Source organism: Prosopis cineraria, unplaced genomic scaffold (genome assembly GCF_029017545.1).
Source record: "Prosopis cineraria cultivar Desert tree isolate PC_DT_omini unplaced genomic scaffold, ASM2901754v1 PC3, whole genome shotgun sequence".
In the NCBI taxonomy this organism is placed as follows: domain Eukaryota; kingdom Viridiplantae; phylum Streptophyta; class Magnoliopsida; order Fabales; family Fabaceae; genus Prosopis; species Prosopis cineraria.
Genome location: NW_026555334.1, coordinates 46,840,661 through 46,857,543, shown reverse-complemented (window position 1 = coordinate 46,857,543; position 16,883 = coordinate 46,840,661). Strand labels below are relative to the sequence as shown.

General features: G+C 38.8%; 1 protein-coding gene and 1 pseudogene across 1 annotated transcript; one reads left to right on the top strand and one right to left on the bottom strand.

Moving 5' to 3' along the window:
• Positions 1–3,271: 3,271 nt before the first annotated feature.
• LOC129306822 (E3 ubiquitin-protein ligase ATL6-like) lies at positions 3,272–4,588 on the top strand. Its single transcript, XM_054947573.1, has one exon. The coding sequence runs from the start codon at positions 3,315–3,317 to the stop codon at positions 4,365–4,367; it is 1,053 nt and encodes a 350-aa protein (XP_054803548.1). The 5' UTR covers positions 3,272–3,314; the 3' UTR covers positions 4,368–4,588.
• A 2,888-nt stretch (positions 4,589–7,476) lies between these two features.
• Positions 7,477–10,609, bottom strand: LOC129306772 (probable serine/threonine-protein kinase PBL7; annotated as a pseudogene).
• Between the last annotated feature and the right edge of the window lie 6,274 nt (positions 10,610–16,883).

The following is a 16,883-nucleotide window of genomic DNA, read 5'->3' as shown; positions in this document are numbered from 1 at the left end:
CAATGCAAAGAGGGCTTCATTAGAGTGAATTGCTGAAAAAATAGTTGACAATGTCAAAATAAATAAAATATTAAATTGTCAGAGGTGTAAACAACCATAAAAAAAGATTACATGGCTTAACCATCAATTAACGATGCATTTTAAGGCAAGAAAAATTGCAAGAGAGATGATTGAGGGGGTTTGTAAAGAAGAATATACTTGCTTGAGGGACTATTGTTTGGAAATTAAGCCAAAAAATTCGAGATTCACATTTTGTTTTATCATGGATAAGCCATATATAGATCATCTGCACGTATTTAGAAGATTGTATATGTATTTGGAAGCAGTGAAAAATGGCTTCAAGGCTGCATGTAGGCCAATTACTAGATTGTAGGGGTGTTTTCTCAAAGGCCCATATGGTGGTATATTATTAGTGGTTGTTGCTCATGACCTTAATGAACAATATTTTCCTTTAGTTGTGGTAGTTGAAAAATTCTTAGACATGGTTCTTGAAAAATTTATTTGATGACATTGACACCATGGCTAAAAAAAAAAAGAGTATTTATTTCAAACCAACAAAAGGTAATTATTATAACTTTAAGATTTAAAGTGCCTTAATTATCATATTTCTATTTATTTATTCATATAATAATTATTGGTTTTAATGTTCAAGGTTTGGTTCAAGCATCTAGAGAATTGCTTAAAGGTGCTGAACACTGTTTTTGCATGAAACACTTATATGCCAATATAAATTTAGTAAGAGAATTAGTAATTCATGCAACAAAGGCAACTTATCCATCAACATGGGAAGGGATAATGAATGAGTTGAAAAAAGTTTCAAAAAACACATATGATCACTTAGTGACTTTTCCTTCATCTTATTGGACCAAGGAACACTTCAATTATTATTACACATCTAATATGATTATGAATAACATATAAGAGTCTTTTAATAGTAGATTGTTAGAGGCAAGAGAACGTCCAATTATTAGTTTTCTTGATTGGATCCAAACTTATTTAATGAATAGATTTTAAAAAATATAAAATAAATAGTTAAAATTTATTCCACTAATATTCAAAGATTCCTGAAAGACATAAACCAAACTAATATTCAAAGGATTAGAATACTTATCCAACCATCAAATATTCAACAAATAAGTATAACTGCAAGAATCAAACAATCAAAATATTTATTCCACTTGCGACCACAAATGAATTTTTTTGATAGATTGAACTCAACTAGCTGTAGAAAGTTATAGATACTAGGAGATAAAGTACTAGACAGATTGAGTTTATGAAGATTGAAGGAAGTTACCATTCAATCATCACAACGCATAGTTGAAGAAGTTGCATTGTTGAAGAAATTGCATTGTCCGCCTCTATGTCCCTCCCATCGACACTGACAGTGATCCACTCCAACTCTCAGGTACACTCTTCATGCTTTGATTTCAATGCCGATTGTGATTCATTTTGCTCGTCCCTTTTCCCTTCTTCTACTGACCCGATGATGATCTTGACTTGTCCCTTCCCTCTTCCACCCTCTATTCATGGCTTCTCCTCACTCGACGGAAATATTCCCTTCTCCCTTCACTTGTCTCTCCTCCCTTCTCGTTTTCGTTTCTCTATGAGTCACATATCTAAAGGCTGAACCCTAGCCCCCAAATGAGAGCACAAAGGGAGCCAATTTGCCTCATGTTTGGGTAATTTTCAAAACAAATTTTTTTTTCACACATGGCATATATTTTCCATCTAGATCGTACTCGTAAACGTGTGCCCATATGTCTGCCACATCATTTTTTTATTTAACATATTTTTTAACAGTGTTAGCACTTATTTAACACTTTGAAACATGGAGGACTAACATATTTATAAACAGAGTAAACTTAAAAAAGGATCCAATAAAAAAAATTATAAGGACCTGAGTAAAAACTTTAAAAAACTATAAGCACTGGGGGATTAATTTTCCGTTTTTAATCAGCTCGCTGCTTCTGGCTTTGATCCGGTCAGCTCTGCCATAATAATTGACTTCGTAAAATCGGAATGCGGATGTGTTATAGGGGACCGGGAATCGTTGGTCATTGACATCCCCTTCCCTGCCAGCACGGGGATTTAAAATTTTAGCATTTTATGCTCCCACTAGCATAAACATATATTGCGAAGGGAGGTTCGCGGGGTACGGTGTGTAAATAAAGCGGCCACGCACACATGCGGCTAACTGCTACGGGAGTAAGGGGTGGGATTGGAAGGCTTTATTATTTCGTTGATTTTGATAGATGCTGTGTGGGAAATGACTGAGAATCCAATTCAATTCAATTCAATTCAATTCGTTGCTACTCCCGGACCGCAGCATAATCACCACACCCCAACGTCCAGCGGAATCTTATTCTCATCTCATTGGCATGTGTCTTCCACTATTTTTCATAACTTGAGAGCCACGCATATTTTAATACTATTATATGGAAATTCGGCACGAAATTTTACAAGAGCGCGTTCTAATCATTTCTTACGAGTATTGGAATTCAGGCCCTTCCAACACGCCCTCGTAAACTTGCTGCCTCGTCCATAAATAATTATCCCCCGGGCATATGATCAGTATCTCGAATATTTATAATTTTACGTTACTATTACGCAGCATAGCCAGGGCAAGAAGCAACGAATTGAAGTCAAATGTTCGGGGACATGATCTACTGCTTACTTTTAATTGTCCAAATTCTACTCCCGACTTCACATCCATGTCATCCATTTTTAATCAATTCATTAATATCATGACGTGAAGGGCAAGGAAGTCGTCGTCGATCGGCTCGTGAGGATTAAAATTGCGATGTTTGAAGTAGAAGAGTAATGGATATAATAAATAGAAAGAGTGAAAGCAGTGCCTGGGAATTAGCTTATTTATTTATTTATTTATGTTTGCTTAATATCTTTTCTACTTATGACCATCACTCCCATTTCATACGGTCAATTAATGGATCGCTCGGTTTACATTTTTAGTGATCAGAGTTCAACATTTTTGATAGTCTGAATTTAAATTTTATTTGTCAGTAATTGGATGGTTGTTAATTAAATAGGCGGTTTGCTCGTTACACAAAGAATGACATGACATGACATAATTATTTAATTAGATAGACAATGCGAATAATAATAAAAAAAGGGGCTGGGCTTGGAAGGTTCGTGCTGGAAATCTCTGAATTCAATGGACAGAGGACCCCACACCTTCTCGCTGCCTTGTCCGCTCCGTCCATTGTGGGAGTGGAGTCCCCGTTATATAAAAGTCACACGCCAAGCCGCTTCCCCTCCTTCTCATTCTTCTCTTCAATCCCTCGTCAACCGCCACCATGCGCCTCCTCCTCCTCGTCCTCCTCCTCCCTCCTCCGTTCCCCCTCGCCTGCGCCCAGGTCGATAACACTGGCCCCACTGGCCCTTACTACAACTCCTACACTCCCTCCATGGCCATCATCATCGTCATTCTTGTCGCCGCTCTCTTCCTCACCGGCATTTTCTCCCTCTACATCCGCCACTGCGGCCAATCTTCCGGCTCCGCCCTCCCCAACCTCGCCGCTCGATCCAGACGCCAGCCTCGCGGCCTCGATCCCTCCGTCATCCGCTCCTTCCCGACTCTCGACTACTCCGCAGTCAAGGTTCACAAGATTGGAAAAGGTACCCTGGAATGCGCCGTCTGCCTCAACGAGTTCGAGGACTCCGAGACGCTCCGCCTCATGCCCAAGTGCGACCACGTCTTCCATCCTGACTGTATCGACGAGTGGCTGGCCTCCCACACTACCTGCCCCGTCTGCAGGGCCGACCTCGTCCCTCAACCAGGCGACTCCCTTCATGGACCTCCCGTGCTTGACTCTCGCGCTGATGTCGAATCTCAGAACGACGCTCGGGAACCTCCTGACGTTGACCGAGAGGCCGCCGAGCCCGATGTCAGGTGTTTCAATCAGAGGCTGAACCCGGACAGTGCGCGAGGTTCTCGATCGAGTCAGCCGGTATGGTGGGCGAGGTCTCACTCGACTGGGCACTCGCTGCTCCAGCCGGGGGAAAACACCGACAGGTACACTCTGAGACTGCCGGCGGACGTGAGGAACAGGCTGCTCAATCAGAAATTTCATCGGGCCACAAGCTTGGTAATCTTGCCGGGGGAAAGTAGTTCGAGGAGGGGATATCGAACCGGAGGGGAGGGTAGTAGCAGGGGAAGGTTTTCGAGGCGACTGGACCGCGGTTTTAAATCAGACCGATGGGTTTTCACGATGGCGCCGCCGTTCTTAGTGAGGGCGTCATCAATCAGGTCGCCGAAGGTGGCTAGTAACAGTGCCGCCGTTGAAGAGACCTCCGCCGACCCCATCATGCCACCCTTGGCGGTGGACTCGGCCCGGCCTCCGGTTTAGTAATTCCTTTTGCTTTGAGTTTTGGATTCATTACACGGTGCAGCAGTGCACAAAATTGAGACCTTCCGCTTCCTTCTGCAGCAGGTACTTGTAAAATTCACCCTCAGATTTTTTTTCTCAGCCACGATTTCGATTCATGTCTAAATCGTTGGGCTGATTTGTTCTGAGTAATGTAATTAAAATGCTCTTAATTAATCTGAAGGATGTGATCATTGTATCGAGTATTAACCTCTGAAACAAGCACGATAATATTGGCCCAAAAATGAACCAGCACTATAATAATACAGAAATTGGCACGATAATATTAATTGACTTGTGATAGCTCGAATATATGTAAAGCATTGAAGTAGCGTATTTTTATTTTTCTTTTTTCTTTTTTTGAGTCCCATCGGATTTTTAAAAGCCGCATTTCAAATTGGGGAAGTTGACACAAGAATAGAAGAGAATGTCATTAAATAACGTACAGGAAATAATGTAATATATCAGAAAGGTTGATCAGTAAGGGATCGAAGGATGATTCTCACAAGTGTGACACTAAAACATTTTTAAAAAGGGGCATGCCAAGATGAATACGGTAACAGAATTTTGAGTTTATGGGGAAAATGCAGTAGCGACGGAGTTTTTTCTCCCTTTTGAAACAACGGCAAGAACGCGTAGGAGGATCAAAAAATCTTGTCTGACATTACTTTTTATTTTTATATTTTTGAAACAATTTTATTAGACTAGTACTTTCGGGTTCGATAAGTTCAAAAACTCAGTTTAAATTGATTACTGTTTTAAAAATATAGCGAAGAATAAAAATATCTTAAGAAATTGAAAAACTGGTTTCAAGAATAAATTAAATTCCCTTGATCCATTTGTTTTCCGTAACTTATACTGATATGATTTCTTATAATGATTTGATATCTATAGAACATTAATGAATTAATATATAATGGTAAAATTCGTGTAGATTGAAGAGTACCCCCTCTGATCCCATTAACAAAGCATGTTTTAGAACATTCATTTGATCTCATTTATAAATTATAATACAATTTTTTAAATAATAGTTAAAAAATATTTTTAAAATTATCCTTTATGAGAGAGAAAAATTAACATGAGTCATTTTTTATATTTATTATATAGATACATATTTGAAATTTTACGCACTTTTATTCTTTTAATTTTTTTTTACATTAATATTGATGAGATTAATAAAAATAATTTATAACGAGGATCAAAAAAAATAAATAATATTTAAAGCCCAAATTGATACTGTTATATTTGACAAGTTATATATGCACGTGTACTTGTGTTTCATGAGGTCGATGTGGGCGTTCTAAGCTAAGGACAACGTAACTAGATATCTATACTGTCGTGCAAATAGAAATTGAGGGCCCTATTATTATTCATTTTTGAAGGCATCAGGAAAAGAATGTTGACACTGCATTTCTTATTGCCAAAGCCCAAAAGCCAAATGAAGCATTGTTGCAGGGAAGCAACACGTTAGGAATTCAAACCGAAAACAAACATATATCACATTCCGGAGAAACTTGGAATTGACTGTTGGGCGTCAAATCGACCAGGATGGTGGTCAGTGCCGAATCCATTGGCTACACAGACACAAATAATTAAGAAACATGCGACAGAAATTGCTCAAATACTTTTTGAATGAAAATTTCAATGAGGACCCTTCGCCATTTTCTTCGTTACTGCTACATTGCACACTTTTTTAAATTGTTCCTTGTGCCCTGTTCCCTTTACAGCATCATTCCTTTTTCTGATTAAACTGGATATCATTGCTAATAAAAGTAACTCACAGAAGAAACACTGGCAACAGGCCAATAAAGAAACAGAAGACACCAGTCCTCTATCAGCCACCATCTTCTACTAAAAAAGATGGTTGTTGATCAAGAAGAACAAAATTAGAATCTAAGTTGTGAGAGAACTTGTCAAGGAGGTGATTACCATTATATATTCTCCTCCCTATACACGTTTTAATACCATGTCCCAGTCCTGATGAAGTACTGAGGATCTTGCTTCCTCAGTAATACGGATGGTGGATATCACATCCTCTTAAAATTAGCGAAATCGCTTCTGTACAGTCCGAGAGAATACACACTTCCTTAAGTCCACGCAGCCAACAGCCCCATCTATAATAGTACTAACTCACTCAGCAATGGTTGGGGGAACTAAGGTGATTTTTCCACTGAAACCACAAATCTATCTTTCCTGCTGGTCTCCTGTTAGTCCAACGCAACCACTGCTTTTCTTTATCCCTAACATAAGATGAAATGAGAGTTGCAAATTGATAGTAGTATTATATTATTAATAAGAGTTATAAATTTCACTTACGTTAGTTGTTTATTCTCCATACACCCATTATTTTTTATACTTTTCATACACTCATTATTTCTTATACAAGTTGTTTATACACCTAATTTCACTAAGAACAATGAAATTGTTTCAATCAGCTCTTTAATTTCATTTCAATCTCCTACATATATAGTAAAATTTTAGAATTTTAAGGGTTTTGATTGAAATTGAGTTGGATCAATGGATTCTCATTGAAATTTTCCCAATACTTTTTCTTTATTCAGCTTTTTAATTAAAAAAAAAACTTTGATGAGTGCCTTCTCAATCTACAGCCGGTCATGCCACATGGGCACATCGTACGTGCAATTGCATGGAGGCTAATTAGGGCTCACAAAAAATCAAAAGAAAAGCGTGTGAAAAGGGGATATTTTTGGGAAGTTAAAGAAAAAGAAAAAGAAAAGAAATTCGCGCGACCCAGCAAAGCTCAAGACCTCCTATGCATCTTAATTCTAAACCGAGCCATTCATATCCTGACAAACCCACCTCCCTTTCAGGCTAAATCATGTGTGGGCAACATATAAGTTGCGCTTGTACTGAAGATCAATACACTTATTTGCTGCTATTCCATCAATTTTTCTTTAGCTGTATTGCCTATATATTTACATCTATTAACCAATTTTTAAGCACCAAGCCTGTTTTAATTTAGTTTTTTTTAATGGTTCCCGTGTTAGATACTTTCAAGATCAATTCATTTGCAACAAAATTATATAGAAAGTGCTCCTTGACGCTGGCCTATCATTACAAGTTCCCTTTTTATAATTGATTTGTTGGGCGCCATAATGTCAATGCACACTTTATTACTCAAGACCCATCCGCGTTTCTATTAGTTTGATATTATTCCTTGAGTTTTTGTTTTCTCTGCTGGTTAAGTTGATAGCGCGCGCGCGCGCGCGCACTCTGAGACTCCGCTGCTCCAACTTTTTATCGCCAAGACAACCATTGATATGACCGGCCTCTTGGAATTGATCCTCTTGTGCTTTTCTACCGTCAGCCCCCTGCAAAGGATTCAAAAGCCTCAACAATATTCCTTTGTCTCCTTCGCTTTTCCAAATGCCGCTCTTTTTTTTTTTTTTTTGGGATCGAAAAGTTATTCCACTGTCATTACCTCTAAGCGCTAGACACAATGTGTTGGGCTCGGCTCTGACTTCCTCCTTGTGCATCAAAATTTGCCTCGCATCAAAATACTTATTTTGCTATACTTCGCAGCTGAGTTTATATATATATTGGAACAGGACATAAAAAGGGCTCTAGAATCAAGAAAAAATAATGTGCTTGTAGAATGCAAATGACTGTAGTTTACGCGCGCATGATTGAACTATCGATCCATATATTTTTCTTTTCCATAAGTTGAAGTGAACGTGCCCGCAAAATTTGACACTACTGTGGCTAACAGGAAGCACATGCACCTGTGCGTTTCCCGTGCTGGTGCTTTACCCGAACAAAATATTATTCAAACGACAGTTCGTTAATGGATTGGACTTGATGTTTGTCTCTGGGGTCTTGGAGAACTAAATGAACTTGCATTTGTGTTTCTGACTAGTGGTATTAGCGACTGCACGACATCTGTCATAAGCGGTCTGTATTCTGCTTCTGGCTGTATACACATGGCTGCAATTGCGCCTATCTGTTCATCAAATCACATAAAGCAATTAGTATTTTGATGCATGATGAAATATTTAATTATAAGTCTAATATAAGTTGTTCTACGATATATAATGGTGATGATAAGTAATGACCAAACCAAGCTGACCTGAACCAGATCCTTCCTCGAGTAGTGTCCTCGCAGAACTGGGTCAACCATTTCCACCAGCTTTTCTCTATTTGTTAACCTCGGAAGAGCCTAGCAATATTAACAAGCGTCAAAGTTACAGAAAGACGAAGAGACGTATATGTCGATTCGTATTACATGTATCCATGTGCACAATTCTAATTTTGTCAATTTGCTTTCACTAACCCAGGAGACAAGAACATGTTCTCCAGGAGGTCGTTTAATATCAACTGGCACACGTCCTGTGAGCAACTCCAAGAGAACAACCCCGTAGCTGTATACATCTGACTTTGAGGTAAGCTTCCCAGAACACGCATACCTATAAAGGTTCATTGATCATTGAACCTACTTCTCAGAAAACGTAATGATGGTGAAGAAATTTAAATTCAATTACGGGCTGCCTGTGACTGTGTGCATGTGCACAGTGCTTCTTTTCTTTTGACATGAACTTGAGCGAAGATAAGGAAAGGTGCTTATTCAGAGACTCACTCTGGAGCTAAATATCCAGTGGTCCCCAACACGGGGGTGGAAATCTGAGCGTTGATCTTGGCGCGCAAGTTGCGATCCTGTAGAACGTTGTGGCAATTGAAGTCGCGGTGGATCACCGGCGGGACCGCATGTTCGTGCAGGAATTCAAGAGCTCTAGCACAATCAAGGGCTATCCTCAAGCGGGGCCACCAGTTCAAGGGTTTAACTTGACTGATCCCGGAGTGGAGATGGTGATGCAGTGTTCCACTGGTAATGAATTCGAATATCAATAACCTGTGGTGCTGGTCCGCACAATACCCAAGTAACTCCACCAGATATGGAGAGTGCAAGCGGCTTAGCATGTCCACCTCCAATCAAATCAAAGGAAGACAACAAGAAAGAACAAAAGAAAACGAAAAGGAACTTGTCAGCTAGTGTCCACGTCCCCATGTGCAACATTGGAATACAGCTTATAACGTGAGTTGTATTATTTGAGATAAGGCACTCGCATCCCCATTTCTTGGTCCCTAAAACTCCATAATTCATTTGTCCACTCCGACATTTTAATATCCAGGAATAGAATAAGATTCTCGTGATCGAGCAAGGCAGTTACATATTAGAAGGTTGCCATAGTGTTCAAAATAACTTTGGTTGTGTCTTCCTTTCTCACTTCAAAATAACTTTGGTTTTGTCTTTACCTCGAGTGTTCTCGATTTTCCTGATCAATCAACAGCTTTCGCTTAAGAACGACGAAAAATGATGGCATTTTTTAAGAAGGGACAGAATTTTATCCTTCACTTAAGAAAGACAAAAATATGTGCCGGGAAAAGAGGGTGAGAGAGAGAGAGAGAGAGAGCAAGTAAGAATAAGGGACATAAAATAGAAGAGTATGGTAAATAAAAGTGCAGTGATTATATTCACCTGAATTCGGAAGGCATGCTCCCCCTGCCTACCTTGCCTTGGCAGCAGCTTGATTGCAGCTAAAGTTCCATCACTTAAGACTCCTCTGTAGATCGAACCAGATCCTCCGCTTCCAATCACGTTTGCTTCGCTGAATCCTTCTGTAGCCTCTTGTAGCTCCCTATACGTGAACACTTGCACTCCTCTTACTTTATTAGGTCCTCCCGCACTGCTCATGCCCACACTTCCCCCACTAAGACACCCTCCCTTCACGGCTGCAGTCCAAGTTGTCAAGCTAATTAGCTTTCAGTTTTAATGTTCTGATAAAAAAGCATCGGGTTTGAAACTGAAAGTAATAACCTGGACTAGAACCCAAGTTCATTGTCGCCGTAGCCATGAACCTGCAACTTGTGTCATCAAGAGCCGTTCCGATTCTGTTATCATGTAAAGTTGAATTCTTGGGGGAGCCTTTCAGCCGACGAAGCATGAATATGACCAGAAAAATGGTAAACAGGAGCCCAAACCCGAGGCGACGGCTACGATGATAATGAGAATGGTTTCGGAGGGGAAATGGGGATGGTGGTGATGGTTCCGTGAATCCAAGCCGTGGTGTATACCAGTACCAGTATGACGCTTGGTTGTATCCACTGTATTATTGACGTCCATCATCACGAAGAGGAAACCAAGAAGAAAGATCTGAGGTTCTAGATCGGAGTGGAGATGTGAGAGGGTGATGGGTGTGGGTTTGGTATAAGTAAAGCACTGAGGAAGGTGCAAATAAGCATCTAATTTAATTACTATAATACATTTGCCTTCCCTTCCTGTGAGGTCATTTCTTCATCTCTGTCCCGTGAATAATTTGGTCCAGTGGTTTTGTAATTTGTGTCCTACTTCCGTCCTTAGTTTCGGAATTGTCTCTTTCTATTTCTGTATCAGAATATTTTGTTGCTGGCTTCAGGACCAGTACCTTTCAATCATGCACTCCTGTCTATATCTAATCATTTCCTAATTATCAATGATATGCTAAACTCACCCTGCAGGGCATAATGTATATAAATATCCTGCTTGCCGTCTTCTAATCCTCGTTTGAAGATTATGATCGTTATAATTAATGCCAAGGTCAACCACTCAGATGAGCAACATGTGAGAACTAGCAAGAGGACATATCGGCCTTACATTCCTTAACCCAAAATGGGGAGAAATTAAAGCGTAAGCGGGTTGATCAGATTATTTCTCTCCCTCTTCTATTTTACACCACATACTCATTTGTTCCGAAATCTGAACTGAGGACAAATCCGCTAGCTTCCACGTACTGATTAAATAAGTTCATCTCGAGCAAGCGTTAACTAACTCTACAGCAATTGTTGTTCGCGGACAACAAACTTCGATGTGATTAACGTGTATAGGACAATGCATATCATGGCAAAGTGATGATGATATATTCTTAAGACAGATTAGAATTGAGAAGAAGAGATGATCATTCATCGTGTGCAGACCGAGAAAGCGAGAACTGCAAACTGTTGGTCATCCATCACACGAGTCACGTGACGGCAAATTCCCGCGTGGAATGAAGGGGCGTACGAACGAGCACTTAATTGGGGTTAGGACCGGGTCAACAGAATGCCGGATGCCGTATGTTGGGTAATGGATCTGGGCCAGACTTTCATTTGAAAACATCCATCGTGTTAGTGTAATGCCAGACATTTTCGGTCCACGTGCGAGGTCTCTGAGGAGGCCCACTTAATTTGATGCATGATTGTTTCTGACGGATCATGTTCAAATGACATTTGAAAGACAGGTCACTTGAATTATCGTCATCCCCCTTCAGCCTACCAGCATGCGATAAAGGCCCAATGCCCAGTTTCAAAGCCCAGTAGCCATAAACCCACCCGGCTAATGCCATCGACCTTTTGAATCTCCGCATCGTCAAGGGTCCCTGCGATTACAGTTAAATTCAGTTGGTGATTGAAAATTGAGGTAGGATAATTTAATTCTTGAAAATGGAGCGCGCCACAAGAATCTGTCAAATCATAGTTTATTCTTCTTTTTCGTCGGGCACGGTTTTTCTTCAGGATATGGAATGATGGAGGAATAGGGTGGGGCAACAACAAACCGGTGTCATTGTTTTCTGCTTTTTCTTTATGAACTAAAACTGAAACAACACCTATTTAAAAGATTACAACTATAATAAGAATTGGGCTGAGTGAGGAAAGGCATTAGGCCCAACAAAAAAAAATTTAATAATGATAAATCCAGTTCACATCATGATAAAATGACTTAACTAAATAAGCACAAGTCATTGAATCCTTTAAGACACAGGATTTTTAGTTGGACCATTACCTTACACAAGACTATGATCTAAATGAGTCCCAAGTCTCACAAGATTGTGACCTTCACTCGCACATATTTGTAGAACACAAGCTAGCATTTACAAATAGCCAACATAGCCTGCACACATTATGAACAACAACAAAGAGAGAGAGACATGAAAGCACCTTGAAATTCTTGAAAGTTCTATCAATCATTAGTTTTTGGTCTTAGTTTATCTTTCTGTTTAGTTTATTTCATGAATTTACCTATTGTAATTTCATGCACACTATTTAATTAGACTTATTTTATTATGTTTCAATTTACATCTTTACATTTAAATGAATTGAAATACAGGAGCGTGGGAACTCATTTTATTTGAAACTCAATATTTTTGACATCGCTTGATATTTCGATTGTTTGGTTAATGCACTTTCCAAATACGAACACCTTTTTAACCCTTTTATTCAGGGATTCCCTTATCATGTGGCTTCCTTACAAATTCTCAGTGCCTGCAAGGTACCAGTTCGACGAAGGATTAATTCATTTGCAGCTAGCTACGTAGCTTGATATATCATGTAAGTCATAATGTTGAGTTGTTTTATGCCCTGCTAGCCCCACCCATTGTCCTTGGTCACTTCCCAGACAACAAAAGAGCTTTAGCCTTGCCATATGCATCATATACAGAAGGGTTTTTTCTTATACATCGAAGCTACCTAACACCTGAATTACAGCCATGCATACTCTATTATTTCTTGGCCTCCCACCCCACTCGCTCGCCCTCTGACATCAGCGCAATGTGGCCGCCTTCACTTATAGTGAAGAAGATATGTGGGGAGAACTCCTTAACTGTGTGCGGCGAGTTATTCATTTATATTTCTGTGCATAGCCCTATTCAGGATCTGTTGTTGATTTGCAGTCGAAGCTTTGACCGAACAAGAGCCCGTCCTGAACTATATTTTATGATGCACGAGCGAGGTGCGTTTCTCGCGTCGACTCAATACTGGCAAGGGGAGAAGAATGTTCTCAAATCATATTGATTCTGCTTTGAATCGCCATCTGAATTACCTGTACCGGGCAAAATCGCCAAATGGGTACTGACAATAGTATTGAGAAACCCTTAATTGCTTTGAATTCAGCCTCCAACCTGCCTTTTGTTTTATCAAAAAATTTTACGTAGATATGTTCCCATTCCCCGGTCAGCTCCATATTTTCGGTACCCATACTTTTGCTTTTACCCTGCGCCTGTTGTAGTATGCGTGCCCATCTGTGTTTTACCGCATCATTTTGACCTTGGGATTTCGCTGCTTCGCTATCACCTGCAAATAAAACATCAGCGCCATTATTCTTATTCTTACATGCAGCTTTAAAGATGTTATATTTTTTTAATTGTCTTGCCACCGTTCTGAAACTCGAACCGATCTCGTCAATCAAGCTGATTGAGGTAACAAGCTTGATCCAGGCAAATAATGTCGGGGCATCGCAAAAAATCGGGGGCCCAATTAATCGGGATTGCTCTTACTAAATTACTGGAATAAACGGGCAAGAAAAACGGTGTGTACTGAAAAAAAAATGGAGATCAAGGACTCGTGTTCTGTCAAAATGAAACTATCAGTTGATTATTTTCGAACGTTTGCAACGTGATTGGATTTATCCCTCGGTCAGAGTGCTGAATAAATAAATAAACTAATCATCTGGGGGTTCATAGTTGGTTCCGAGTCAATGCGATCGGAAGACGAAATTGAGAACATCGATCCAAGTGCGCAAGGGAACAGAGTGAGCTTTACTAGATTTTCAGCTCCTCCATTTGTCGGGTGGACACTGTCCTGCATGCAGTGGCAATCTGTGATTTTAAACCGCATTAAGAGAACGGGACAAAAAAACAGGTTGCTCAATTTTGTTGGCATTTAAAAAGGAGGGGCAGCGTTGGTTATTTGAAGAAACCAGTGCAGCGATGGGCCAAAAAAGAAATATATGCAGGTCAAAAGATGGACTCGTACGGGAGAGCAGTGTTGAAACGCATCGTGGTTAGAGAAAGCGGGAGTCAAACAAGGAAGGTGCAGGGGCATTGATTAATGGTTACGTCGTGTTTTGCACTTTTGAGCATGTCACTTGAGGCAGAGGAACCGCGTGGGTTTGCGTTAGGGGGTGTCATGCTGCTCCATGCACAGAGCCCGAGAAAGGGGGAGGAGCAGAGAGACAAGAGGATCTGGAGATGAAAGTTAAAGGAGGAACGAATCCCGGCAGCATTTGGGAATACTGAGGTGAGAAAAGCCAAGTTTCTAGTCCAAAAAGCAGCAGCGAGGAATCCCTTCACAGAGAATGCTACCTGTCCTTGAGGTTTCGAATCCAGCGGAGATCATTCAATGCCTCGATGTTCCCATGGAGGCTGGAGCCATGACTCTGACTCAGTCCGGGCGCCGTCCAAGCGGGTCAACGACCACAAACCGATCGTGTTTGTACCCGGCCCATGATGAGGGCCCGTGTATGGGATTCGCAAATAATGGAGAGGGTAAAATGAAAGGAGCAGGGGCACCGAAAGGTCAGAGAGACAGAGAGTGAGGAGTGGTCATATCAGCAGTGAACAAGAACGCCGCAGAGCATGTGTCCCCTCTTCCATGTTTCTCTGATCACCATTCATTGGATGCCCCTGGCAGTACCTACCCTCTCTCCATATCTCGTCCGTGTCGTCCCATCAACCTCTCTATCATGTTCATGTTATAGTATTAGATGTTTCATCTAAGCTTGCTCATGGTCAGGCAAGGAATGATTCCGCTTTATCACAAGGGACGAGTTCATTTGATGAGAGTTCTTGCAACTGCAATATGAGCTTGCTCCGGCTCGCTCATGAGTGATGAAAGAGGACACTTTAAAGAACAAAAGAGAACGCATAGTCTGAGTTTTGGAGGCCGAAAAAGGGACAGGACTAGAGTAGGTCCTCACCCTCGGGCATCTTCAAGCACATTAATTTGATTGACTTCATGTCGTGGGTTACCCACACCAGGGCCGGTAGCGCCTTGTTCTGGACTGTTGGAAAAGTGAAAAGAAAAATGGATATTATGAAATGGGCAGACGGTTCACAGTACTGTCAATTCTGGCCTACTGGGAACCAATAACAAATAGTCAAGGCCAGGGCATCCGACGTTCAGACTTGAGAAACCATTTCCCCGCACCTGGCAACATTCGATGTAGTCACATAAGATTGACGGATGTGATGGCAAAACTAAATAAATAAATTATAAAAGCAAGCGGATACAAGGCGGTGCCTATTTTCAAAATATTCATATACATTTTTTAAATATTTATAAATATTTTCATAAAAAATAAATAAATTTTTAAAATAATTATTTGTGTTTTTAAAATATTTTTTCATGTTTTTATGAAAAAATATCAGAATATATGTTTTTGATATTTAAATAACAACATATTATATTCATTTAAATTAAAAAAAATTTAGAATATCAAAAGATATTATTTAAATAAATGAAATTTTTTTACATATAATTAAAGTTTAAATGCATATAGTGAAACAATTATTATATATATTGAAAACCTCTACTTCTAATATTTCAAAATACATCTAGGTAAAAAATTTTCATAATATTAAAAGTTATTATTTGAATAAATAAAAATTTTCTTGCACATAACAGAAATTCAAATGCATACTTCTTCCGATCCTATTTATAAGTTATTTTTACTAACATCATCAATATCAATACAATAAAAGCACAAAGAACAAAAATAAATAAAATTTTAAATATAACTCTCAAGTAAAAAATAAAAAGTAAGTCAATCATATAATTTTTTTTTATCTTTCTCTTTCTTACTTTTTAAGAGTAATTTGAAAATTTTAATTTGAAATAAAACAATCACATCAACAAATAATTTATAAAGTAGACGAGATTATGTTTTTAAAAAGTGATTTATATATTGGACCAGAGGAGTATAATGTAACAATCGCTGCATATAACTAAAGACCCCATTTTTAGTATTCTAGAATGCTTCTAAGTTAATAATTTTCATAATACCAAAAATTATTATTTGAAAAAATATAAGTTTTCTTGCATATAATAGAAATTCAAATGTATATAGTGAAACAATCGCTACATGTAACTAAAAATCCATGTTTTTAATATTTCAAAATGCTTGTAAATTAAAAATTTTCATAATATCAAAAGCTATTATTCAAATAAATAATTTTTTTTTTGCATATAATAGAAGTCAGAATAAGTATAGCAAAAAAATCATTATTTATAATTGAAGACTCATGCTTCTAATATTCTGGAATGTTTTTAAGTTAAGAATTTTCAAAATATCAAAAGTTGTTATTCAAATAAATGATTTTTTTTTTGTATATAATAAAAATTCAAATGCATATAACAAAATAATCGCTATATATGATCGAAGATCTCTACTTATCATATTTTAAGTTGATATATTGATACTAAAAAACCTTATATTAAGTGTTGATATGAAATTATTAACAGTAACAGACTTTATTCAACTTTTGTTTTTTCTTTTAATCAAAAAAAATTATCATTTAATGCTCAACAATTATTATTATCAATAAAAGAACTCAATACTAAATCTCTCCTAACTCCTCAGCAATTAATGGTTCTGCTTGCTCGATGGTATTTTAGATCTAGTCCTTAGTTCTCGATTACGACTGCCATTGTAGTCTTCGTTGGCTGCGCCAGTGTTTTTCATCTTGCTTTTCC

Coding starts and splice junctions, on each gene's coding strand:
- LOC129306822 (XM_054947573.1), top strand. CDS start 3,315: ATGCGCCTCCTCCTCCTCGTCCTCCTCCTCCCTCCTCCGTTCCCCCTC.